The 25,764-nt window shown below is 43.0% G+C and overlaps 1 protein-coding gene and 1 pseudogene across 3 annotated transcripts in view; both read right to left on the bottom strand.

Moving 5' to 3' along the window:
• Ccdc30 (coiled-coil domain containing 30) overlaps positions 1-25,764 on the bottom strand; it is a 108,597-nt gene that overhangs the window by 1,072 nt on the left and 81,761 nt on the right. For all 3 annotated transcript variants that reach the window (XM_042685100.1, XM_042685109.1, XM_042685111.1), the window contains 5 exons: positions 21,579-21,691; positions 19,571-19,712; positions 15,823-15,959; positions 12,476-12,590; positions 191-258 (listed from right to left, as the gene is read on the bottom strand). In XM_042685100.1, coding sequence (XP_042541034.1) covers positions 191-258; positions 12,476-12,590; positions 15,823-15,959; positions 19,571-19,712; positions 21,579-21,691 — 575 coding nt within the window. The remainder of the gene's footprint in view (positions 1-190; positions 259-12,475; positions 12,591-15,822; positions 15,960-19,570; positions 19,713-21,578; positions 21,692-25,764) is intronic.
• On the bottom strand, positions 1,819-2,497 carry LOC122112342 (annotated as a pseudogene).

The raw sequence follows: 25,764 nt of genomic DNA, 5'->3' as shown, positions 1-25,764 counted from the left end.
AAACACGTGTCCATGGATTCTTTTCCTTAAGTCAGGATTTTGTGATATGTGCAGGTAAAGGGATGGTAAGGCAAGTAGGCGTTGGGAGCAGGTTCAAATACTAACTGTAGAAATATACCAACGTGTTGTGCTTTTTCAAGGCATTCCAATGACTTTCACACATTCTGATGGCTGTCTTGACTTTACTAACCTGGAGTTTGGTAAAGACAGTATTTTATTGAATGCTTCAAATGTAGGGATATCACTAATTGTTGTTTCCTGAAAGGAAAGAAAAGATCAATGTAAAATATTATGATAAGCCATCAATGCTAGAATGTATGATCTGTAGGTATACATACACAGATATGAAAAACTAATACCTGGGGAGGGGGGTGTGTAGTTGAGGAGGTGGGAGGGAAGGGATGGTAGGGGAAGAACAAAGGAGGAGGCAATAATTCTTTTTTTAAATTTTTTTTTGGGTCTGGTCATGGGGCTTGAACTCTGGGCCTGGGCGCTGTCCCTCAGCTCTTCAGCTCAAGGCGAGCGCTCTACCGCTTGAGCTACAGAGTCACTTCCGGTTTTCTGGTGGTTTATTGGAGATAGGAGTCTCACGGTCTCTCCTGCCCGGGCTGGCTTTGAACCGCGATCCTCAGATCTCAGCCTCCTGAGTAGCTAGGATTACAGGCGTGAGCCACCAGCGCCCGGCTTCCCAACAATTCTTGATAAGAAATGTACTCATTACCTTGCTCATGTAAATGTAACCCCTCGGTACAGTATTTTCACAATAAAAAACTTATAAAAAAAACCAAAAGAAACCTAATACCTACATATACTTCAAACAACAAAAAGCATAAAAGTGTATAGAATAAAAAGTTTCTTGCCCTCCAAACCTATCAGTAAGTCTGTCTTCATTTATATAAAAACTAGATAGATTTCATATAATCTATCTAGTTTATATGTAATCTATTTTATATAATCTATCTAGTTTTTTATAAACATGGTTCATATACTATATATTTTTTTAAATGATAAAATAGACTTTTGTTTACTTTGTTGATCAGAGGGTTGTAAAAACAATTATTGCTAACGTAGATATCAGGCCAACAGAAAGGTGTTTCAGAAGTCCAGTTATCTTGGAGTTTATTTAAACTAAGAGGAAAACATCATAATGTTTTCATGCAATACATACTGGGTTCTTTAAATAATAATTGTGACAAACAGTAGAAAGAATTAGAGAATGTTCTACCTATGATCCATACAAAACACCAACAGTCTGGCTTGTATATAATTAAAATATCCCACTTTTGGAAACACTGTAATAGCCAATACATATGGGCATGCCTTAGGTGGGCATAGGAATGCAGTTTTTTCTAAAAAAAGAAACACACACACACACATACACACACACAGAGGAGCTATACTATTCGATTTCTTTTTTTTCTTTCTTTCTTTTTTTTTTTTTTTTGTCAGTCGTGGAGCCTGAACTCTGGGCCTGGGCACTGCCCCTTAGCTCTTCAGCTCAAGGCTAGCACTCTACCACTTGAGCCACAGCGCCACTTCCAGCCTTTTCTGCTTATGTGGTGCTGAAGAATTGAACCTAGGGCCTCATACATGTAAGGCAAGTACTTTACCACTGAGCCACCTTCAGTGGTTTTTAAAGTCACTGAGTGAGAAAAGCAACAATGAGCTTCCATACTGATTTTACACAACTTCTATACAGTACCTTGACTTAAATCCAAGAGCAAAAGTTAAGACTTGGCTCCTCTATTTTTGGTAAACAACTGCATGGTAAACTTAGATGACTTTTTCCCCTGGGTTTTACCTGGGAGTGGTCTTTTTAATATTTTATTTAAAAGAGGGCAACTTTGGCACTTTTATACTGATGTCACCAATGTTAATATTTCTTGGGATCTCGGGGAGGTTCATATTCTTTACAGCTGATACAACCCGAGCTAGAGCACCTGCCAAGCCAGCCTCAGACTTCTCCAGTTTGTTCTGCACGTTGATCTGCGTGATAATTTAATTAATGTTGGTCTCCAGCACCATTCTGCCCATCACCATTTCACCATTGTCTACATGAAATATTAAGTCCAGCTCACATACATTCTCGAAACATTTGTCTATTGTCTCCACAAACAACTGAATGAGGTCTAAAATGCCAAGTTCGCTTTCTGAGGAATCCACACAGAAGAAAAAATACAGCATATTTGCATAGTGTCTGAGCCTCCAATTAACTGCATATAACTCCATAGACCACACAACGTTACACAGCTTAAGACTGATTATCAAAAGCCTCCTTCCAGGAAGTTGCAGACATTCTCATCTCTCTTGGACACCAGGTAGAAGGTCTCCCGGATGATCTGCTGCTGGGTGTCTTCACTGTAGGGCTGGTAGAACTTGGACAGCTTCAGCTTCCTGTGGTTGAAGATGAGGATCGCCTTGACCATGGCTGGGTCTGGCGGGCCTGAGGGGCGCTGGAGGTGGCCTGGGGCGGGGGGACGATATGGGCCGGGCCTCGGGATGTGAGATTGTCGCTGGTGAGCCTTCCTGGCCAGCGCCCTGGCCCGCGCACGCACGCAGGCACCCACTTGTTATATATTTTTGAAAACGAAGTTGAAGTGTCTTTTTCAGCATAACAGCTTTGTTGACAACTCACTTAACATAAAATTCAGGCTTTTACCATATTCTAATCCATGGCTTTCTATATAGTCAAAGAGTTGTGCATCCTTTTCCAGAACATTTCCATCTCCCATACAAGAGGCCCATACTTGTGAGCAGTCATTCCATATATTTTCTCTTACCAGTCCCTGGCAATCACTAAAATACTTTGTCCTTATAGATTTTCTTATTCTGGACGTTTCATGTAAATGGCATTATTCAATATGTGGCTTTTTATGTGTGGTGTCCTTAAAGAATTAGAATTCAGAGCCTGGGAGCTGTCCTTGCACTTTTTCACTCAAAGCTAGCACTCGACTGCTTTGAGCCACAAAACCATTTCCAGTTTCCTTGTGGCTAAGTCTCACAGACTTTCCTGCCCAGGCTGGCTTCAAACCATGATCCTCAGATCTCAGCCTCCTGAGTAAAAATTTTTTCTTAATCCATTGGTTGTTTTTATTTATTATCCTTTGTAGTGCAGAAGTTTTTAGTTTGATATAATCCCAGTTGTCCACTTCTGATTTTGTAGCCAAAAAACCATTGCCCAATTTAATATAGCTTCCTCTGTTTTCTTCTAGAAGTTTTATAGTGTCAGGTCTTCTGGTTATGCCTTAAATTCATGTTGATTTTTATATATGATATTAGGCAAGGGTCCAATTTCCTTCTTCTGTAAGTATATATCTACTTTTCACACTACCTTTTTTTTGAAGATACTCTCCCTTTCCCATAGTGATATATTCTTCGTACTTCTTTTTGTTGTTGGTGGTGGTCACAGGGCTTGAACTCTGGGCTTGAAAGCTGTCCCTCAGCTCTTCAGCTCAAGGCTAGCCCTCTACCACTTGAGCCACAGTGCACTTCCAACTTTCAGGTGATTTATTGGAGATGAGAGTTTCACAGCCTTTCCTGCTTAGGCTGGCTTTGAACCAAGATCCTTAGATCTCAGCCTCCTGAATAGCTAGGATTACAGGCATGAGCCACTGGTGCCCGGCTCTTCACACTGTGTGTGTGTGTGTGTGTGTGTGTGTGTGTGTGTGTGTGTGTGTGTGTGTGTGTGTGTGTGTGTGTGTGTGTGTATGTGTGTGTGTGTGTGTACTGGTCCTGGGGCTTTAACTTAGGCCCTGGATTCTGTCCCTCAGCTTTTATGCTCAAGGCTGGCACTCTATCACTTGAGCCACCCCTCCACTTCTAGCTTTTGGTGGTTAATTGGAAAAAAGTGTCTCATAGGCTTTCCTGCCTAGCTGATTTCAAACCTTAGTCCTCAGATCTCAATCTCCTGAATAACTAAGATTACAAGTATAAGCCATTAGCACCCAGCTTATTCTTCATACTTTTGTCAAAAATCAGCTCTAATTGTGGTTTATTTGGGGGCTTTATATTCTGTCAGGGTTGATAGTCTATTTTGGTCTATTTTGATGGAGTATCATGATTTTTTAATTACTAGAGCTATATTATAGTTTGAAGTCAGGTAGCGTTACACTTCCAGTTTTGCTGTTTTTTTTGTCATCGTTGTTGTTGTTGTTTGTTTGGTGTTGTTTCCAGTCACGGTGCTTGAACTCTGGGTGTGGGTGCCATCCCTGAATTCTTCAGCTCAAGGCTAGTGCTGTACCACTTGAGCCACAGTACCACTTCCAGATTTCTGGTGGTTTATTGGAAATAAGAATCTATTGTGCCTGGGCTAGCTTTGAACTGCAATCCTCAGATCTCAGCCTTCTTAGCAGCTAGGATTACAAGCATGAGCCACCGGCACCTGGCTCAGTTTTACTGTTTTAACTCAATTGTTTTCACTGTTAATTACTATTCATGGCTCTACATAGATTTTAAGATCTTTTACTAATTGAGTAAAAAATAACATGAAAGTTTTGATGGAGATTGCCCTGAATCTGCATATTTCTTTGTCCAGTATGGGAATTTTTAGCAACATTAATTCTTCCAGCCATAATTCTTCAGGCAGTAATCTACTTGTGTCACCTCTGTTTCTTCATTAGAGTTTTTCAGTTTACAGATTTTTTTCACTTCCCTAGCTAAATTTTTTACTAGCTATTTATTTCTCAGTTTTTCCTATGCACTTGATTTCTTTTTCTTTTTCTTTTTCTTTTTTTTTTTTGGTCCGGTTATGGGGCCTGAACTCTGGGCCTGAGCACTGTCCCTCAGCTCTTCAGCTCAAGGCTAGTGCCCTACCACTTGAGCCACAGCGCCACTTCCGGCTTTTTTCTTTTTGCTTATGTGGTGCTGAGGAATCGAACCCAGGGCCTCATGCATGCAAGGCAAGCGCTCTACCACTGAGCCAACTTCCCAGCCCCTGTACTTGATTTCTTTTTCAGCTAATTCATTGCAGATATAAGAAACACTATTGTTTTTGTGTATTGATTATGTATCTTTTTGTTGTTGGTGGTGGTGATAGGGCTTGCACTCAGGGACTGGATGCTGTCCCTCAGCTCTTCAGCTCAAGGCTAGCACTCTACCACTTGAGCCACAGTGCCACTTCTGGCTTTTTCTGTTTATGTGATACTGAGGAATCGAACCCAGGGCCTCATACACGCAAGGCAGGCACTCTACCACTGATTTTGTATCTTGTAACTTGGCTGTATTCTTTTTTTGGTTGGTTGTAGGGCTTGAACTCATAGCCTGGCTCTGTCCCTGAGCCACTTTGTGCTTGAGGCTAGTGCTCTACTCTTTGAGTTACAGCACCCCTTCTGGCCTTTTCTGAGAAGTTTATTAGAGATAAGAGTCTCTCTGGGCTGGGGATGTGGCTTAGTGGTAGAGTGCTTGCCTGGTATGCATGAAGCCCTGGGTTCATTTCCTCAGTACCACATAAATAGAAAAAGCTGGAAGTGGCATTGTAGCTCAAGTGGTAGAGTGCTAGCCTTAAGCAAAAGAAGCTTAGGGACAGTGCCCAGGCCCTGAGTCCAAGCCCCAGAACTGGCACACACAGGCACATACACACACAAAAGTGTCACTGACTTTCCTGCTCCAGCTAGCTTCAAACCGCTTTCAGATCTTAGCCTCCCAAGTAGCTAGATTTATAGGCATGAACCACCAGCACCTGGTGATTGTATTCTCTTATTAGTTCTATATATATATATATATTTTGGTCAGTCATGGTACTTGAACTCTGGGCTTGGCACTGTTCTTCAGCTCTTCAGCTCAAGGCTAGCACTCTACTACTTGAGCCACAGTGCCACTTCCGGTTTTCTAGTGATTAACTGGAGATAGAGTCTCATGGACTTTCCTGCCCAGGCTGGCTTTGAACCACGATCCACAGATCTCAGCCTCCTGCACCCTGCATCTAACTGTTCCTTGGTGAAGTATTTAGAGTTTTCTACATGGATGATAAAAAATATTATACTATGTGAAAGCATGACCCATCTGAAAAATAACTACAAAAGCCAAAAAGGCTGGGGGTGTGGCTGTAGTACAGTACCTGCTTAGTTAATCAGGGGTCCTGAGTTCAAATTCTAGTACTAAAGAAATAAACTAAAAAAGCAAAAGGGCTGGGTGTATGGCTCAAGTGATTTAGTATTTTCTTCAAGGGCCTGAGTTCAAATCCTGGTACCACCATAAATAGACAATTTTAAGAGAAAAAGGCATGGCATTGGCCATTATTCAACAGCATCATCTTGAGGCCAGAGGCATCCAAAAAGTATACATTTAAAAAATGTGAACTTTAGTTTTCATTAAAAATTCTTTTAAAAATTTTTTTGGGGGGGTCTGGTTGTGGGAACTGAACTCTGGGCCTGGGCACTGTCCCTCAGCTCTTCAGCTCAAGGCTAGCACTCTACCACTTGAGCCACAGTGCCACTTCTGGCTTTTTTCTTTTTGCTTATGTGGTCCTGAGGAATTGAACCCAGGGCCTCAGGCATTCAAGGCAAGCGCTCTACCACTGAGTCACTTTTCCAGCCCTCATTAAACATTCTTATAGGGCTGGGATGTAGCTCAGTGGCAAAGCGCTTGCCTAGCAAGTGCAATGTCCTGGGTTCGATCCCCAGTACCAAAAAAGAAAAGACAAAAAAATACAGTTAAAAAAACCCCAAACAACAAAAAAATTCTTATAAATCCATATCCACATTATCACTGATGGCACAACATTTGAAAGTTTCATTGATGTTATGCTTCAGGTTAGGTAGAACATTCTTTGTAGTTGTTGTTGATCGTGGGTCTTGAACTCTGGACCTGGGTGCTGTACTTCAGCTCTTCAGCTCAAGGCTCATGCTCTACCACTTGAGCCACAGCACCACTTCTGATTTTCTGGTGATTGTTTTCTTGTTGACCAAGTTCCAAGATGGTTGAAGTTATCACGTGGTGAAGAGAGGAAACAAATATATGTGTCTTGTATTAAATGTTTGTTTCCTCCTTTCCCTTACATATATTTGGTTAAGTCATAGTCTCTGAACATCTATAAAATATTTGGCAGGATGAGCATAAGTTTGAGTCCACCCTGAACTACACAGCAGGCTCCAGCATCCTGGAAGTACATAATGGCCTGCCCTTGGAAGAGGAAGAAGAAGAAGGAGGAGGGGGAGGGGAGGGGGAGGGGGAGGAGGAGGGGGAGGGGGAGGGGGAGGGGGAGGGGGAGGGGGAGGGGGAGGAGGAGGAGGAGGAGGAGGAGGGGGAGGAGGAGGAGAAGGAGGAGAAATTGTATGTGCTTGGAGAAAACAGCTATCATTACTAAGTACCAACAGTTTACCAAAGAAATTTATGTGCATGATTCTCCTTATCTCTAACAACCATTGTTTTTTTTTTTTGTCGGTCGTGGGGCTTGAACTCTGGGCCTGGGCACTGTCCCTCAGCTCTTCAGCTCAAGGCGAGCACTCTACCACTTGAGCTACAGCGCCACTTCTGGCTTTCTGGTGGTTTATTGGAGATAAGAGTCTCACAGTCTCTCTTGCCCGGGCTGGCTTTGAACCGCAATCCTCAGATCTCAGCCTCCTGAGTAGCTAGGATTACAGGCGTGAGCCACCAGCACCTGGCTTCTAACAACCATTGTTAAAAACTATTTTGTAGTCGGGCACTGGGGCTCACACCTGTAATCCTAGCTACTCAGGAGGCTGAGATTTTAGGATTGTGGTTCAAAGCCAGCCCAAGCAGGAAAGTCTGTGAGACTCTTATCTCTAATAAACAACCAGAAAACCAGAAGTGGCACTGTGGCTCAAATGGTATAGTACTCTCCTTGAGCTGAAGAACTTAGGGATAGTGTCCAGGCTCAGAGTTTAAGCCCCATAACTAAAACCAAAACTATTTTGTAATAAGTTTAAGGAGATATAGTTTAAGTACCACATAAACTACCCATTTTAAGTTCGCATTCAATGGCTTTAGGGCATTGGTAGAATTGTATAACTGTCATCCTAGTCAATTTTAGAACACTGTCATTATATCTTATAACTCCACACCCTTTAACTACGCTAACTTACCCTCAAACCACAGCCCAGGAAAAACAATAATTTACTTTCTGCATCTACAGAGTAGTCTACTCTAGACAGTTTCTATCAATAGAATCATACACAGTCTTTTGTGACTGGCTTCTTGCACTTGATATAATATATAGTGCCAGTCCTGAGGTTTGAACTCAGGGACTGAGCACTGTATATGAGCTTTTGTGCTCAAGACTAATGTTGTACCACTTGCGCCACAGCTCCACTTCTGACTTTTTGGTGGTTATTTGGAGATAAGAGTCTCAGGGACTTTCCTGTCCTGACTAGTTCTGAACCATATTCCTCAGATTTCAGCCTCTTGAGTAACTAGAATTAGAGGTAAGAGCCATCGGCATCTGGTTTCAATTGGTATATATATACATATATATATATATATATATATATATATATTATCATCCATGCCTCAGCTAAATCAATACTTCATTCTTTTTTATGATAAAATCATAATTGCATTTCTGTAGTCTCTATCTATCTAAATTCATTAGTTGTAGACATTTGGGTTGCTTATTCCTCTTGGCTACCGTTACTAATGCTGTTATGAACATTTCACTTTTTATGTGAAGTAACCATCTTTTAAAAGTCATTACTTCAGGGCTGGGAAGGTAGCTCAGTGGTAGAGCGCTTGCCTTGCATGCCTGAGGCCCTGGGTTCCATTCCTTAGCACCACATAAGCAAAAAGAAAAAAGCCAGAAGTGGTGCTGTGGCTCAAGTGGTAGAGCGCTAGCCTTGAGCTGAAGAGCTGAGGGACAGCGCCCAGGCCCAGAGTTCAGGTCCCATGGCCGGACCCCCCCCCCAAAAAAAAGTCATTACTTCATTTTTCAGAAAAGACAATTGGCCTTCACACAGCTGATAAAATGCTGAGATAGAATTTGACACATAGGATAAAATGAGGGACATCAAGTCATAATAGTTTTTGTTGGCTATGAAGCTTGAATTCAGGGCCTGGGTGCTGGCCCTGAGCTTTTTCATTCAAGGCTAGCACTCTACCGTTTGAGCCATAGCATCACTTCTGGTTTTCTGGTGATTATTTAGAGATAAGAGTCTCACAGACTTTCCTTCCTGGGCTGGCTTTGAACTGTGATCCTCAGATCTCAGCCTCCTGAGTCGCTAGGATTACAGGCGTGAGCCACGGGTATCCAGCAGCCAAGTCAAATTTTAAGTGGGAAGAATTCAGAAACAAGTCTGTGAAAGAGACATTATTTAAGTTGAGTTTTAAGGGACAGTAGGAGTAAGCTCAGAGAAATTCTAGGGAAAGGAAGAATTGGGAGAGGCCCTCTCCCTAAGCTCTTTTGCTCAAGGATAGCGCTCTACCATTTTGAGCCACAGTGCCACTTCCAGTTTTCACGTGGTTAACTGGAGCACAGATTTTTCTGTCTGAACTGCCTTGAACTGCAAGCCTCAAATCTCAACCTACTAGCCCCCTGAGCATCTGGCATGAGCCACCAATGCCAGGCCACATTTTTTTTCTAAATCCTACTCTGACTGCAGATTATAAGATTGAATTGGAGAATCTTTTTTTTTTTTTTTTTGCCAGTCATGGGGCCTGAACTCTGGGCCTGGGCACTGTCCCTCAGCTATTCAGCTCAAGGCTAGTGCTCTACTACTTGAGCCTCAGCTCCACTTCCGGCTTTTTCTGCTTATGTGGTGCTGAGGAATTGAACCTAGGGCCTCATGCATGCAAGGCAAGCACTCTACTACTGAGCCACCTTCCCAGCCCTGAATGGAGGATCTTTAAGATTCTAAATTTAGTTTGGGAGCCTGGTGCTGGTGGCTTATGCTTGTAATCTTAGTTAATCATGGGGCAGAGATCTGAGGATCATGGTTCAAAGCCAGCTATGCAAGAAAGTCTGTGAGATTCGTATTTCCAATTAGCCACCAAATGAAAGCTAGAAGTAGAGCTATGGCTCAAGTGATAGAGTGCTAACTTTGAGCAAAATAAGCCTCAGAAACAGCCCCAGGTCCTGGGTTCAAGCCCTAGGAACAGCAAAAAAAAAAAATGGAGTTGTTTATCTCAATAAGTTTTAAGATGTTACAAGTTATGTATTTTTTCTAGTTTTTTTTTTAAAAACAGAATCTTACTATGTAGACCAAGCTGGTCTCAAACTGTCAATACTCCTGCCTCTAAATTCTAAGCATGCATCACCATATCCAACTAGTTAGTATTTGTGACATGCAAAATTCTGAGTTTGATATACTACAGTTGTGATTAGTATGACATTTCTTATCTTCATTTGAAGGTAATATTGTGGATCTCGTACCTATTGGTCCTAGCATATACTCCATTAAGTCTTCTACTAAAGCTTGTGATTCTATGGAACTTATATATGTGTGGGCTGGGAAGGTGGCTCAGTGGTAGAGCACTTGCCTTGCATGCATGAGGCCCTGGGTTCGACTCCTCAGCAAAAAGAAAAAAGCCGGAAGTGGCGCTGTGGCTCAAGTAGTAGAGCTCTAGCCTTGAGCTGAAGAGCTGAGGGACAGCACCCAGGCCCAGAGTTCAGGCCCCACAACTGGACCCCCCGCTCCCCCAAAAATGAACTTATATATGTGTGTTTGTCCTCTGTTGGAATGAAAGTGTATAGACACAGGGATTCTCCTTTGTATTCTAGGTGCTAGGCTAGTTCTTGGGATCAATGTTTGCCAAATGAATGATTGAGTAAATGAGTGGATGGTTAATGATTAGACAATGAAGAACTATGCCTCCATCAGAAAGAATGACATTGCCCCATTTGCTAGGAAATGAAAAGACTTGGAAAAAATTATATTAAGTGAAGTAAGCCAGGCCCAAAGAGACATAGGTCCCATGGTTTCCCTTATTTGCAGTAACTAGTATATGTCTGAGACAAGCAGAAATGGTCAGATAAGTTGATGTTAGGCAAAATGAACCCCAAGATAAGGACTCAAATGGTTTTTCTTTCTTGCTATTGTTTCTAACATATTTAAAAGATGATTTCTTTGTTGCTTTGTATGTCCCTCCCCCACGGTATAACCCCTGTTTTCACTGAATTTGATGTCGGTGTAATTTGGGGAGGGGAAGGGAAAAAACAAATTGTTTAAATAGGAATACAGGTGGACCCATTGCAACAATGAGCTATATAAGACCTTATGTTGAACTTTGGTGGGGGGCGGGGGGCGAGGGAGATGGGAGGGCAGGGATGGGAAGGGGAAACAAAGGAGGAGGCAACAATGCTTGATAAGAAATGTACTCATTGGGGCTGGGAAGGTGGCTCAGTGGTAGAGCTCTTGCCTTGCAGGCCTGAGGCCCTGGGTTCAATTCCTCAGCACCACATAAACAAAAAGAAAAAAGCCAGAAGTGGCGCTGTGGCTCAAGTGGTAGAGTGCTAGCCTTGAGCTGAAGAGCTGAGGGACAGCACCCAGGCCCAGAGTTCAGGCCCCACGACTGGACCCCCCCAAAAAAATGTACTCATTACCTTGCTCATGTAATTGTAACCCCTCTGTATGGTATTTTCACAATAAAAAAAACTTAATAAAAAAACAAAAATAACAAAAAAAGAACAGTTGTAGTTCATACAAAGTTGAACTATTGGAAAAAAGGTCTACTTTTGATGAAATCTGCAAAGCAACTTGTATATCATGGAAATAATTACCTTTCTGAGAACAAACTAGAAGCAGGCCTTACAAGCAATAGTGCCTGACAGGGAGGATCTACCGTAAGGTGTCTATGGATGGAATACCCTGCAGGTGACACAGACCAGGCAAGGAAGAAGCAGCCTTTATCCTGGATTCAGAACACAATTCTGCTTACCGAAGCCCCTCTTTTTGACTTGCTCACCAGCCAGACTCTGGACCTTGTTTGAACCTGTACTATTTTCTGCATCTCCCTGTACTTGGCTACCTGTCTGAATGTTTGGAATATAATTGCTCTTCTCTGACTCAGATGCTCTCTTTAGTTTTGACTCATTAGCAGACTAGACTAGCTTCTCTTTGCTTCTCTGAACTTCGAATTTGCTGAGGCTTTCTTTCCAAATGGGGCTTGAATGACATGTCATAAACAGGATTGTTGAGACTGAGGCATGTATGTGAAAATGTGTAACAGCCATTCATTCTCAAGTGTTTATTGAGTACCTATCCACAGGTACAGTGATGTATCAGCTATATAGTTCTTGTCCACTAGGGTGTCACGGATGAGTTAATGAGACAGAGAAGAAAGAAGGCAATGACAATAGAGTGGGCTAAGAGGCTTGGAGGCACAAATTGTGTTGGGATCACACAGCAGGGGAGTGATTAATAAAAGCTGACCCAGAGAAGTACAAAGCGGGGGCATACTCCATCTCACTGCAAGGCTGAGAGCAGGGCTACAGCTACATGGAAATAAACAGAAGAGAGAGCATGGCAAATTTAGCAAGTCAGCTTCAGATTAGCTGAGATCTGAGGATCATGGTTAGATATCTTACCTCTCCTCTACGAATCTGGATGTTCCTTATAATACGCTCTAAGAGGCCAACTTGCTGCATTAGCCGGAGACAATTTTCCTGCAGTTGTTTATTTTCTTTATCCAGGAAAAATGCCCTAAGAATAGAATAAGTGAGAAGTGTAACTAAATACACATGCATGCTATCACTGAGGCCCACGCTCCAATAATTAGACATTTCTGTACCATTATTAAAAACCCTAAGCCTTGTCCAATTTCCTACTAACTCTGGGTCTTAAGAAACTGCTTAACTCGGCCAGGCACCAGTGGCTCACACTTGTAATCCTAGCTACTCAGGAGGCTGAGATCTGAGGATCATGGTTCAAAGCCAGCCCAGGCAGGAAAGTCCGTGAGACACTTCTTTTGGGTCCGGTTGTGAGGCCTGAACTCTGGGCCTGGGCGCTGTCCCTCAGCTCTTCAGCTCAAAGCTAGTGCTCTACCACTTGAGCCACAGCGCCACTTCCGGCTTTTTTCTTTTTGCTTATGTGGTGCTAAGGAATCGAACCCAGGGCCTCAGGCATGCAAGGCAAGCGCTCTACCACTGAGCCACCTTCCCAGCCCAGTCCGTGAGACTCTTATCTCCAATAAACCACTAGAAAACTGGAAGTTGTGGCTCAAGCGATAGAGCGCTCACCTTGAGCTGAAGAGCACAGGGACAGCGCCTAAGCCCAGAGTTTAAGCCCCACGACCGACAAAAAAAAAAAGAAAACTGCTTAGTCCATAGAACCAAGAATGGCAAAATAACTCTCACCATAGTCCACAACCAAGTAAAAATTAGTGAGCTTCTGGCCCGTACAACACATGTATGAGTATGAAAGGCACAATTCCCAGACCTTGAGAAACTTCAGGAAGGCTTTGATTCTCACTTAGGGTGAGACTGACAAAAAAAAAAAAAGACTATCTCTTCAATAAGCTTCTACAATAAACTGTGTAAAAGTGTGAGATTTTGATCTCACACTGATCTGGTTCTGATTTCTCACCTAGAAGGAGAAATAGTACCAGCAGCTGCCACCAACACTCATCAACTACCTGACATGTGAACGCTGGACTCAAACTACCCACACAGTAAACTCTGCATACTTTCCATGTAGTAATTCATTTAATCCTCACAAAAAACCTTGTGAAGCCCTGCGCTGGTGGCTCACGCCTGTAATCCTAGCTACTCAGGAGGCTGAGATCTGAGGATCGCGGTTCAAAGCCAGCCCAGGCAAGAAAGACCGTGAGATTCCTATCTCCAATAAACCACCAGAAAAACCAGAAGTGGCACTGTAGCTCAAGTGGTAGAGTGCTGGCCTTGAGCTGAAGAACTAAAGGATAGTGCCCAGGCCCAGAATTCAAGCCCCAGGATCGACAAAAAAACAAAACAAAACAAAAAAACCTTGTGATATAAGCACTGTTATAAAGCCTGTTTTATAGTTGAGGATACAGGCTCATAGAGGAGGAAGTAACATGTTCAAGAACATAAATAATTCTGTGAGTTAGCCACTGGTGGCTCATGCATGTAATCAGAGCTACTTAGGAGGCTGAGATCTAAGAATTGTGGCAGCCTGTAAAACTCTTATCTCCAATTAACCAGCAAAACGTGGGAAGCAGAGGTATGGCTAACGTTGTAGAACACCAGCGTGGAGGAGTTCAAGCCCCAGAGTTCAAGCACACACACACACACACACACACACACACACACACACACGCACACACACACACGCACGCACGCATGCACGCACGCATGCACGCACACAGAGCTTCTGCTTCTTAGCCACCAGGCCTCCCAATGATGATGGGCTGAAATATCGGAAAACAATGAGCCCAAATGAATTTCCTTTCCCTTGAAAAATGAACATAAAAATAGAAATTTATAAAACTGCTATGCCAAACCAGATCTTTAAAGATTTCTGAGCCTGTTTTTTTCTACTTCTTCTTGGTACTGAAGGTTGAACCAGGGCTTCATGAAGGCTAGACTAGAACTCTACTCCGAACCCCAGACCCATCCCTAAGCTTTAGTTCTTTTTTTTTTTTTTTTTTTTGTCAGTCGTGGGGCTTGAACTCGGCCTGGGCGCTGTCCCTCAGCTCTTCAGCTCAAGGCGAGCGCTCTACCACTTGAGCTACAGCGCCACTTCCGGTTTTCTGGTGGTTTATTGGAGATAAGAGTCTCATGGTCTCTCCTGCCCGGGCTGGCTTTGAACTGCGACCCTCAGATCTCAGCCTCCAGAGTAGCTAGGATTACAGGCGTGAGCCACCAGCGCCCGGCTCCTAAGCTTTAGTTCTAACCACCTATTCAAGGCCACAGTTTATTTGGAAGGTATGACATTAATTTGGATAAGGGATTTGTGTTTGAGTTCTGGTCCTGCCACCAAACTGTCAACTGCTAATTATACTAATTGTGTGATCCTGAGCAAATTACAGATCTGAACCTTAGATTCCTCATCCACAATGTGACCATCAGAAACTATGACACCATTTGAGAAAGGCAGTGTTTGATGTGGGATGTATAAAAAAGGAAAAGTAAACCCCAAGTGAAAAAGAGAGACTTTCCAGGTATGGCCAGAGGAGAATGTGTCCAGAGTAGCCAACAGGTATCATGCTGTGATCTGGGACTAGGTTGCTGAGATGACGTGCTACTTGGCCACTAACCAGACTGAGTCAGTGGTCAGCTTCCCTATTCTTTTTGGATCTTTGGCTTCCTTACCCATAAACTAAGGCTAGTCATAGTTGCTACCTCTTGAGGCTGGTGTCAGGATGAAATGAATAGAGAGAACAGCCCGCAATGGTGCTCAAATAATGTTGGTCATTATCCTCATTGTTGGTGACGTTATCTGTTAACATCAACCTAGTCTCTTTGTCCTTATTCTCTTCTAGGAAACGTCAGTTATAATCAAAGTTTCATATGGAACAAAGACTGCTCAGTATCTAAATTCTTATCTGCTTTGAATGCTTCTCTTTAAAAATTAACGTAATGAAATCCTGAGGGGTCTCATGAATGTAAGCGATGTCTGTGAACTTTATTCTTGGGTCTACGTTGATTCCTCAGATAGCAAATGATAAAGTGGGGTGACAGCACGTAGAGGAAGTGACTGGCTAGTTAGAATGTGCACAGCTGGGGCCTCAGCGAGGAAACACGGCTACAACCGAGATTATCTGCATGGCTTGCCTGCCTCCCTCCAGTGCCACCTTTCACCACTTGCATGATCTTCATGAAATCACAGATAGCAAGAACAACAGCCATAAAGACAGACCACAGATCAAAAGGACAGACTCTGGAACCATTTCTTTGTGGACAGAGAAGCATCCTTTTGGTGGAGTTCATTGGCTCCCAGGCAGGACTGCACCTACTTGTTCTGGGTTGAAGAGATTATGGATTTGTTGCTGAGGATCAGTTCTTCTTGATTTGTGACTTGTTCCAGAAGCTTCCTTTTTTCTAGAAGCAGAGTATCATTCTGGGCCATGATCTGGCCCTGGAATGCCTTTTCCTAGGAAATGACACAAAAGAGAAAGAATTATACACTTAGGACCCTCAGCTTATTTCTAAACTCTTACAGTAATATTCTTTACTCTCACTTTCATGTCCTCTAATCTGTTTGCACCTTTTATGGACACTGTAATTCTTTATGAATGCCCAGATTTGTTGCACTGTGACATTAAAAGCTCTTGTATCACTGGGCACTAGTGGCTCACACCTGTTATCCTAGCTACTCAGGAGGCTGATATCTAAGCGTTGTGGTTCAAAGCCAGCCTGGGCAGGAAAGTCCATGAGACTCATCTCCAATTAATCACCAGAAAACCAGAAATGGCACTGTGGCTCAAAGTGGTAGATCACTAGCCTTGAGCAAAAGAGCTCAGGGACAATGCCCAGGCCCTGAGTTCAAGCCCCATGACTGACAAAGCAACAACAACACAACAACAGTAAGCTCTCACATCAGCCTTTTCTAGGTTTAGCATTTCTAATTCTGCTAATATTTTATTTTGTGAACTTTACATTCACCAGTTAATATCTTTCTTTCTCTCTCTCTCTTTCTCTATCTCTCTCTCTTCTCTCTCTCTATATATCAAGGAGAAAAAAGATCTATGAAAACTTTATCTGTACCATCTTAGAGAAGCTATGTTTTGAGCCTCATAAAAGCCTGGTATGTGAAGTGGAAATTGTTTTGTTTTGTTTCCTTTTTGCAGAGGAGGAAATATACAGAGACTTGTCTAAGAACACAAGAGTATGTCTCAGGGCTAGAATTTGAATCCAAGTTGGCTAATTGAAAAGCCCAGAAACCTTTCAGTGTCAGCAAGCAAAAACATCAAATCTCCTCCTTTGCGTCTGGATATTTTCAGTCTTCAGTATATTTCCTAGAGATCTGTGATGCTTTCAGTCAATGCATTGGTTTCCTTGGGCTGGTGTATAAATTACTACAAAGTGATTTGAAACAACAGAAACATAGTTCTAGGAGCTAGAAATCTAAAATGAAGCAGTTGTCAAGGTTAGTTTTTTTTCCCCTGGAGGCTCAGAAGGAGGTTTTACCCCTCTTTTGACACTGAAGAATTGAACCCAGGGCTTGTGTACATTAGGCAAGTACTCCCCTGATGAGCTACTTCCTCAGAGGGAGATTCCGTTCCAAGCCTGTCTTGTAGTGCTTCATGGTTGCTAGCTATCCTCATATCCCTTAGCTTTACTGCATCATTCTAATCTCTGCCTCCAACAGCACAAAGTATTCTTCCTTGTATTTGTCTGTGTCTTCGTCTCTTTTTATAAAGACACCGGGATGTCCTTGTTTTAAATAATTCCATCTGCAAATATCCTATTTCCAAACAAAGCCACATTTTGAGGTTCTGGGCGAACATGAATTTTGGGGGATATGTACTTACTAAAGGAAATGTACTTACTAAAAGCAAGAGATTGATCTTGCACGTAAGCCTAGAGGCAAACGATAGGTGATACAAGAAAGAATTGGTAGTGCAAAGATAGATTGATATTCCTAGTGGACCTATGAACCAGGATGCTATTTTTTTCTGTATACTTGTCTGGTGCTTAAACATCCAAGCTGGATCTGACTACTTAGAAGTTTGATGAATCCTATTTATTTTCCTCTCTCACTAGAGTTTAGAATATCAAGAGGTTGTTTTTTTTTTTTTTGACGGTCGTGGGTCGTGGGGCTTGAACTCTGGGCCTGGGCGCTGTCCCTCAGCTCTTCAGCTCAAGGTGAGCGCTCTACCACTTGAGCTACAGCGCCACTTCCGGTTTTCTGGTGGTTTATTGGAGATAGGAGTCTCACAGTCTCTCTTGCCTGGGCTGGCTTTGAACCGTGATCCTCAGATCTCAGCCTCCTGAGTAGCTAGGATTACAGGCGTGAGCCACCAGCGCCCGGCTATCAAGAGGTTTTTGTTTGTTTATTTTGATGCTAGTACTGGGGTTTGAATTCAGGTCTCACAATCTTGCATGGCCTTCTTGCTTTTAGTAAGTGTTCTACTACTTGAGCCATGCCTTCAGTCTAACATTTTATTGGTCCATTGAAGAATGCAATCTTCATGAGTAATCTGTCACTGTCTTTAAATATCTTACTGTGTGTAGTCTAGACTTCTAGACCTGCAATCCCATGATAGTGGGTGGAATGGCGGACATTATATTCATCTACTGGCAGCCTTGGCATATAGAGAGGGGAAATAAGACAATTCTTAGGTGTAAAGCATGAGGGCTAGAAATCCCATCAAGGAGGAATATTATAAAGTTGTCCTCCGTAATAATTTACATAATTTTAGGATATTAAAACCATTCTGTACAAGGTTCCATTCATTGGTCCCATTTCATTTTTATACATACATCAGTGATTCACAAGAGCAGTAAGACAAACAAAGATATCAGGGAAAAAGAGTCAGAATTGGTGCTAGGCACTGGTGGCCCACACCTGTAATCCTAAGGATGCTGAGATCTGAGGATCAGGGTTCAAAGCCAGCCCAGGCGGGAATGTCCACTCTTATCTCCAGTAAACCACCAGAAAACTTGAAGTGGCACTGTGGCTCAAGTGGTAGAGCGCTTGCCTTGGGTTGAAGAGCTCAGGGGCAGCGCCCAGGCTGAGAATTGGCAAAGAATTAAGGATTACCTGTTGACTTAGCCATTTAAAAACTAACAAGCACCTGCCTAGAAAACACAAAGCTCGGGGCTGGGAAGGTGGCTCAGTGGTAGAGCACTTGCCTTGCATGCCTGAGGCCCTGGGTTCGATTCCTCAGCACCACATAAGCAAAAAGATAAAAGCTGGAAGTGGCGCTGTGGCTCAAGTGGTAGCGCGCTAGCCTGGAACTGAAGAGCTGAGGGACAGAGTTCAGGCCCCACGACCGGACCCAAAAAAAAAAAAAAAAGAAAAAAAGAAAACACAAAGCTCTGAGTTCACACCCTAGTACTAACCAAAAAGAAAAAAGTCCTACCCTTTTGAACAAGTATTTAAGGACAATAAGACAAAGAAAGAAATAAAGACCTTCCAATTTGGACTAGACAGTGAGTTTGAGGCCAGCTCGAGCTAAAGACCCTGATTTAGAAACTAAAAACAAATAATACATAAAAATGGACACTGATGTTTGAGGCAGAATGAGAGACACATAAAGCAGGAATGGGCTACTGAGGGTGGTTTGGAAGCCTCTGCTGAGGAGTGTTGAACAAGGTCGTTTTCATTCGAAAGCAAGATGTGAATTGGCAGTGCAGACTTTTTTTTTTTGTTTTGTTTTTGGGTCCGGTCGTGGGGCCTGAACTCTGGGCCTGGGCGCTGTCCCTCAGCTCTTCAGCTCAAGGCTAGCACTCTACCACTTGAGCCACAGCGCCACTTCTGGCTTTTTTTTTTCTGCTTATGTGGTGCTGAGGAATTGAACCCAGGGCCTCGAGCATGCAAGGCAAGCGCTCTACCACTGAGCCACCTTCCCAGCCTCTAGTGCAGACTTTTTTAAGTGTCCAGTTTGGGTTAGGAACGCTATGTATCTTATACTCTGGTGGGCTTAATGAACTCCTCACATTAAATAACAGAAATGGAAACAAGGGCTATGTAGAGCCAAAGATAATGAGTGGGCTTTCTCCACCAGCACCAACAGTGCCCTTTTATATTTTTCTCACCATTTCAATCTTTTGCTGCAGTTTTCCAGTTTCATCTTCAAGTTGTTTAATTTTCCTATTTCGTATTTCTACTTCATGAGTGTAATGATCCTTCACCTTTCGAAGCCTTGCTCTGTGGTGGTTTTGCTTCTCATTGTTGTTTCTACAAAAGTAAATCTGAGTTATACTGAGGTCTGAACACAGTTAAAATCAATTTTACCTCCTTCACATGCACCTTTCCATGGCTCTCTAACTAGGATGATGGGCCTGGCACTGAATGTGGGCACCTGTCCTACTGCACATCTTCCTTGCCCTATGTGGGAGGTGAACCAAAGATCACATAACAACAGCACTACTCCTCCCCATGGAGTCAAGTTACTGGCTGGCCCTGGTTTCAACTGATGGTAGTGGTCCTCTTTTGACATCTGAGTTCAATTTAGGAAAATCTTCGACTTCTGGTCCCCAACATCTAAATACTGAGTCCTGCTCCACTGATTAGGTCATTAATCTAAAATTTCCTACTTCCTAAGTATACTTTTTTTTGCCAGTCCTGAGGCTTGAATTCAGGGCCTGAACACCGTCCCTGAACTTCTTTTGCTCAAGGTTAGCATTCTACTGCTTGAGCCACAGCATATGTGGCACTGAGGAATTGAACCCAGGGCTTCATGCGTGTGAGACAAACACTCTACCCCTAAGCCACATTCCCAGCTCTAGGAACACTTTTGAACAGTGATACAACCCTGGGTATATCTTCAATGTAACTTAAATCTTGTCTCATTTCCAGATCAGTGGGATTATATTGAGTATGGACTTTTAATGCCAATTCTATATAGGGACTCCATGGCCTCAGAAGTCTTGTTCTGATTCTGACACAAATCTATTACTGTCCATAAACACATAAAAAGATGCCTAACATCATTAACCATTAAGAAATACAAAGGAAGGGAAACCAGAGAGAAGGTTTCTTTTTGAAGGGACAAAATGCTATAAAATAGGTTGGGGTGATGAATGAATAACTAAAAGTCATATGATTGTTCACTTTTTTGTTTTTATTTTTTGTGCTGATATGGGGTTTTGAAGAATGAGCACCTTGCCAGGCTCAGGTGTGTGTGTGTGTGTGTGTGTGTGTGTGAGAGAGAGAGAGAGAGAGAGAGAGAGAGAGAGAGAGAGAGGGGGGAGAGGGAGAGAAACAGAGACAGAGACAGAGACACAGAGAAAGGGTTTTTAATGCAGAATTCCTAGTCTAGGAATTATTAACTGAAATGAAGAGAGAGAGTGGTCCAAGATGAGGACTGAATGTGAGGGAGACATAGGCTGAAGGCTGTGAGAAAGGTTTATTTGGAGAAAAACAAGCTACACTCGAGCAGAGCTCAACAGAAGCTTAAATTCCTTCTCCCTCCCTCTTGGGAAGAAACTAGGCCCCACATCTTCCTAGGAAAAGCCTTGTGGATGGAACTTCTAGAAAGGTTGCTTCAGTGAACATCTCATTGCTTCACCTGGGGCTGGCCCAGTCAGGAACAGTTGCTTTATAAACTTTTCTCTTTTTTTCTTTCTTTCTTTTTCTCTCTCCCCCTTCCTTCCTTTCTTTCTTTCTCTCTCCCTTCCTTCCTTCCATCTTTCTTTCTTTCTCTCTCCCTTCCTTCCTTCCTTCTTTCTTTTTCTCTTTCCCTTCCCTTCCTTCCTCCCTTCCTCTTTTTTCTTTTTCTCTTTTTTCCTCCCTTCCTTCCTCTCTTTTCTTTCTTTCATTCTTTCTTTTTCTTTCTTTGCTCTCTCTCTCTCTCTTTCTTTTTCATTTTTTGTTGGTCTTGGGGTTTGAACTTAGGGCCTGGGCACTGTTCCTGAGCCCCTCTGTGCTTAGGGCTGGCGTTCTACCACTTGAGTCACAGTGCTACTTCTGGCTTTTTCTGTGTATGTGGTACTAAAGAATCTAAACCTAGGGCTTCATGTATGCAAGGCAAGCACTTTACCATTGAGCCACATTCCCAGCCCTCTCAGACTTTTCTTCCAAAGAGAACGGGTGTCACTTTACCTTACATGCTCACCAAGTTGCTCAAAAAACCTCCCAAGTGCTTCCCAGAGGGCTTCCTTCTCCTGCTGTGACTCAGTCAGCCTCTCTGACAGTAACAGGTTGCTCTTGACAGTCTGAAAAATACATACCTTTAAACAAGAAAACACTGCACTGATAAAAGGTATGATGTTGGAGGAATGTGAATTGGCAGAGTTGTTCTGCCAATTGAAAAATGCTTACAGTCATCTCAGCTGCTGAGATCACAGCATCACTTGTTGAGTTCCTGGAAGCCAGCCGCTGCTTGGTGAGGCTTTTCCTCTTGGTTTTCCTATATGACTTGTGTGTATTATTTATTTATTTATTTATTTTGCTGGTTGTGGGGCCTGAACTCTGGGCCTGGGTGCTGTCCCTCAGTTCTTCAGCTCAAGGCTAGTGTTCTACCACTTGAGCCATAGTGCCACTTCTGGCTTTTTCTGCTTATGTGATGCTGAGGAATTGAACCCAGGGCCTCATGCATATAAGGCAAGAACTCTACCACTAGCTACCTTCCCAGCCCCTTCCTATATGACTTGTAAATATCCAACTTGCTATGTTAAAACCCATTCTGGTTGAAGTGTTGTGATCTTATATAATTTCTGGCTTTTTTCTAGGGTTTTTTTCCTAGGGTTTTTGGTTTTTGTTTTTGTCAGTCTTGAGGCTTGAACTCTGGGCCTGGGCGCTGTCCCTCAGCTCTTCAGCTCAAGGCTAGCACTCTACCACTTGAGCTACGCACCACTTCTGGTTTTCTGAGTGGTTTATCGTAGATAAGACTCTCTTGGACTTTTGTGCTCAGGCTGGCTTTGAACCATGATCCTCAGATTTCAGCCTCCTTAGTAGCTAGGATTACAGGGGTGAGCCACCGGTGCCTGGCCAGTTTCTAGTTTTTAACTCCTTCCCTTAGGTGGATACAGAAACTCTTAATTTTATCCTGTTTTTAGCTAGTCACAAAAGAATTTGTTTTTCATGCTTATCAAGTTGCTTGGATTTGGGTGAGCTCAGGGATTTGGGTGATATCCCTCAGTTTTTTTGCTCAAGGCGAGTGCTCTACTACTTGAGCCACAGCACCACTTCCAGCTTTCCGGCAATTAATTGGAGGTAAGCATCTCATGGAGTTTTCTGCCTGGCCTTTCTCATTAATCATTAGGTATCAGCCAACTGAGTAGCTAGGATTACAGTGGTGAATCACCAACAGCTGGCTCATAAAGGGGGAAAAAGTCCTTGAAACATCATCTCCAATTAACAAGCAAAAAGCCAGGCTGAATGTATGGCTTAAGTGGTAGGTATTGGGCAAAAAAGTCTCAAGAGAACTCAAGGTCCTGAGTTCAAGTCTCAGTACTAGCAAATTAATTAGTTAATTATTTTTTAAGGGAATTCTCTGAGCTGGGCCCTGTGCCCAGCTGAAAGGCTGAGAACAGGTCATTCTGAATAGAAAAGCTCAGTTGATCCCCTTTACTAACTCACATATGGGCACAGGGGCATGTGTATATCCTCTAAAGCTACATGGGAGGCTGAAATAGAGGAATCTGGTTCTTGGCAGCCTGGGCAGAAAAGTCTGTAAGACTCTGCCTCCATGGAGGGAAGCTAGACATCATGGCAGGCACCTTGATCCCATGGACCAAAGGAAGTCTAAAGTAGATGGGTTGTGGCTCAGGCACATGGCTGAAGGAGAAATGAGACCCTCTCCTAAAAATAACCAATGAAAAATAGGGCTGGCACAATAACATTATGCCAACCTAGTAAGCATAAAGCCTCAAGTTCAAAACCCCAGTACCTTTAAAAAGGAAAGAGGGAAGGAAGGAAGGAAGGAAGGAAGGAAGGAAGGAAGGAAGGAAGGAAGGAAGGAAGGAAAGAAGGAAGGAAGGGAAGGAAGGAAGGAAGGAAGGAAGGAAAGAAGGAAGGAAGGGAAGGAAGGAAGGAAGGAAGGAAGGAAAGAAGGAAGGAAGGGAAGGAAGGAAGGAAGGAAGGAAGGAAAGAAGGAAGGAAGGGAGGAAAATTCTCAGACTTATCTTTTCCGATAAATGGCACATAAGACCCTCCTCATTCCAGAAGGGGTCCTGCCATGTACCTTGGAGGGGAGCATGTTACACAGAGAGGCCATGAGGACCCTGAACTTGCTGTGTCTCCCCACTATTAGCAATCATGCCTATACAATGAAGTCTCCATATAAAAATTGGGCAAGCCAGGTACTGGTGGCTCACGCCTATAATCCTAGCTACTCAGGAGGCTGAGATCTAAGGATCACAGTTCAAAGTCAGCCTGGGCAGAAAAGTCCCCATGAGGCTCTTATCTCCAGTTAACCACTCAATAACCAGAAGGGGTGTTATGGCTCAAAGTCATAGAGAACTAGCCTTGAGCCAGGGACAGTGCCCAGGCCCTGAGTTCAAGCCTCATTACCAACCAAACCAAACCAAAACAAAAAACACGAGGGGTCAGGGCCAGGAGCCTCAGGACAGCCCCATACCAAAGGACTTGCAGAAGGGTGAATTAAAACTCATCCATGTGCTGGGAGGCTAGTGCATTCCAGCTATGGAGGTGGAAGCCCCTGCACTCAAGGCCTTTCCAACCTCACCCTATGAAGCTCTTCCTGGCTGCTTATTGTAATCCATTAAAATGACCTTGGTAACTAGTGTATGTTTGAGACAAGCAGAAAAGGTCAGATAAGTTGATGTTAGGTGAAATGAACCCCAAGGTAAGTATTCAAATGTTTTTTCTTTCTTGCGATTTTTTCTAACATATTTATAAGATGATTTCTTTGTTGCTTTGTATGTCCCTCCCCACTGTATAACCCCTGCTTTCATTGTCTTTGATGTTGGTATAATTTGTGGAGGGGAAGGGAAAAAACAAATCGTTTAAATAGGGATACAGGTGGACCCATTGCAACAATGAGATATACAAGTCGTTATGTTGAAAAATGAACTTTACAACTTTGGCTGGGGGTGGGGGGTAGAGGGGGTGGGGGGTGGGGGGGCGGGGGGTGGGGTGGACAGAGTGAGGGAGATGGGAAGGGATTGGAAGGGGAAACGAAGGAGGAGGCAACAATGCTTGATAAGAAATGTACTCATTACCTTGCCCATGTAATTGTAACCCCTCTGTATGGTATTTTCACAATAAAAAACTTAAAAAAATGAACTTGGTGACACACAAACACAAATACAGTGTTTTCCTGAGTCCTAGGAGCTACTCTAGGAAATTAATCAAGCCTGAGAAGTGGGCCATATGAACCTCTCAATTCATGTCTGATTGATTGTAAGTTCTGCAGGCCTATACTGGGTCTGAAGTGAGAACATTCTTAGGGACTGAGCCTCCAATCTGTGGCATCTGATGCTATCTCCGGCTTCAAATGCTTATTCTCAGATCTCAGCTTCCTGACTAGGCAGGATTATAGTTGTGAGCTACGGGCACCTCCTCCAGAATTGAATTTTTTTTTTTAAGAGGATGCTCATATGACGTCCATGGATACAGCATTGCTTGCTTGTTGGTGGGGACTAATTTACACATGTCTGAAGTCACAGACGTAGAAGTAGTGGTGTCAGAGTAGAGGAAAAAAGAGGTAGCTTGTTTTTTTCACAAGTACATAAACAATTTTCTCTTGATCTAGCCTTGTCTAATAAAATATTTGGTTCTAGAAGTAACTGTAGTAACTAGAAATTCACAGTTAGAAATCTGACCTAAGGGTTAGATTTGAGAGTTCAGGTTGAATCTCTGTTATCCAAAATGCTTAAGGCCAGAAATATTTCAGATTTAGAATTTGTTTCAGATTTGGGGATGTTTGTATTTATAGGATGAGGAATCTAGGGAAGGAGACCCAAGTCCATTCATTTGTGCCTCTTATACATCATATTCACATAGCCTGAAAGTAATTTTATACAATATTTTTAGTGCCCCAGTATTCTGACCCATTATATGAGGTCAGGTGTAGAATGTTGCTTGTGTGGTGTCATGTCAGTATCCAAAAAGTTTCAGATTTTTTTATTGAGATTGGAATGGGCTGTCACTATGTTTCCCAGACTGTTGTGGAACTCTTGAACTCAAGCAATCCTCCTGCCTCAGCTTCCTGTATAGCATAGGACTTACAGATATGCGCCATCATGCCTAGCGCCAAAGTCTCCAGATTTTAAGAGTTCGGATTAGTAGCATTCGACTTGTAATTTGGTTTTATTCCTACTCC

The sequence above is a fragment of the Dipodomys spectabilis genome, unplaced genomic scaffold (genome assembly GCF_019054845.1).
Source record: "Dipodomys spectabilis isolate Male_0828 unplaced genomic scaffold, ASM1905484v1 ptg000002l, whole genome shotgun sequence".
Taxonomy (NCBI): domain Eukaryota; kingdom Metazoa; phylum Chordata; class Mammalia; order Rodentia; family Heteromyidae; genus Dipodomys; species Dipodomys spectabilis.
The sequence above is the reverse complement of the archived record's forward strand: the minus strand, read 5'-3'. Positions and strand labels throughout refer to the sequence as shown.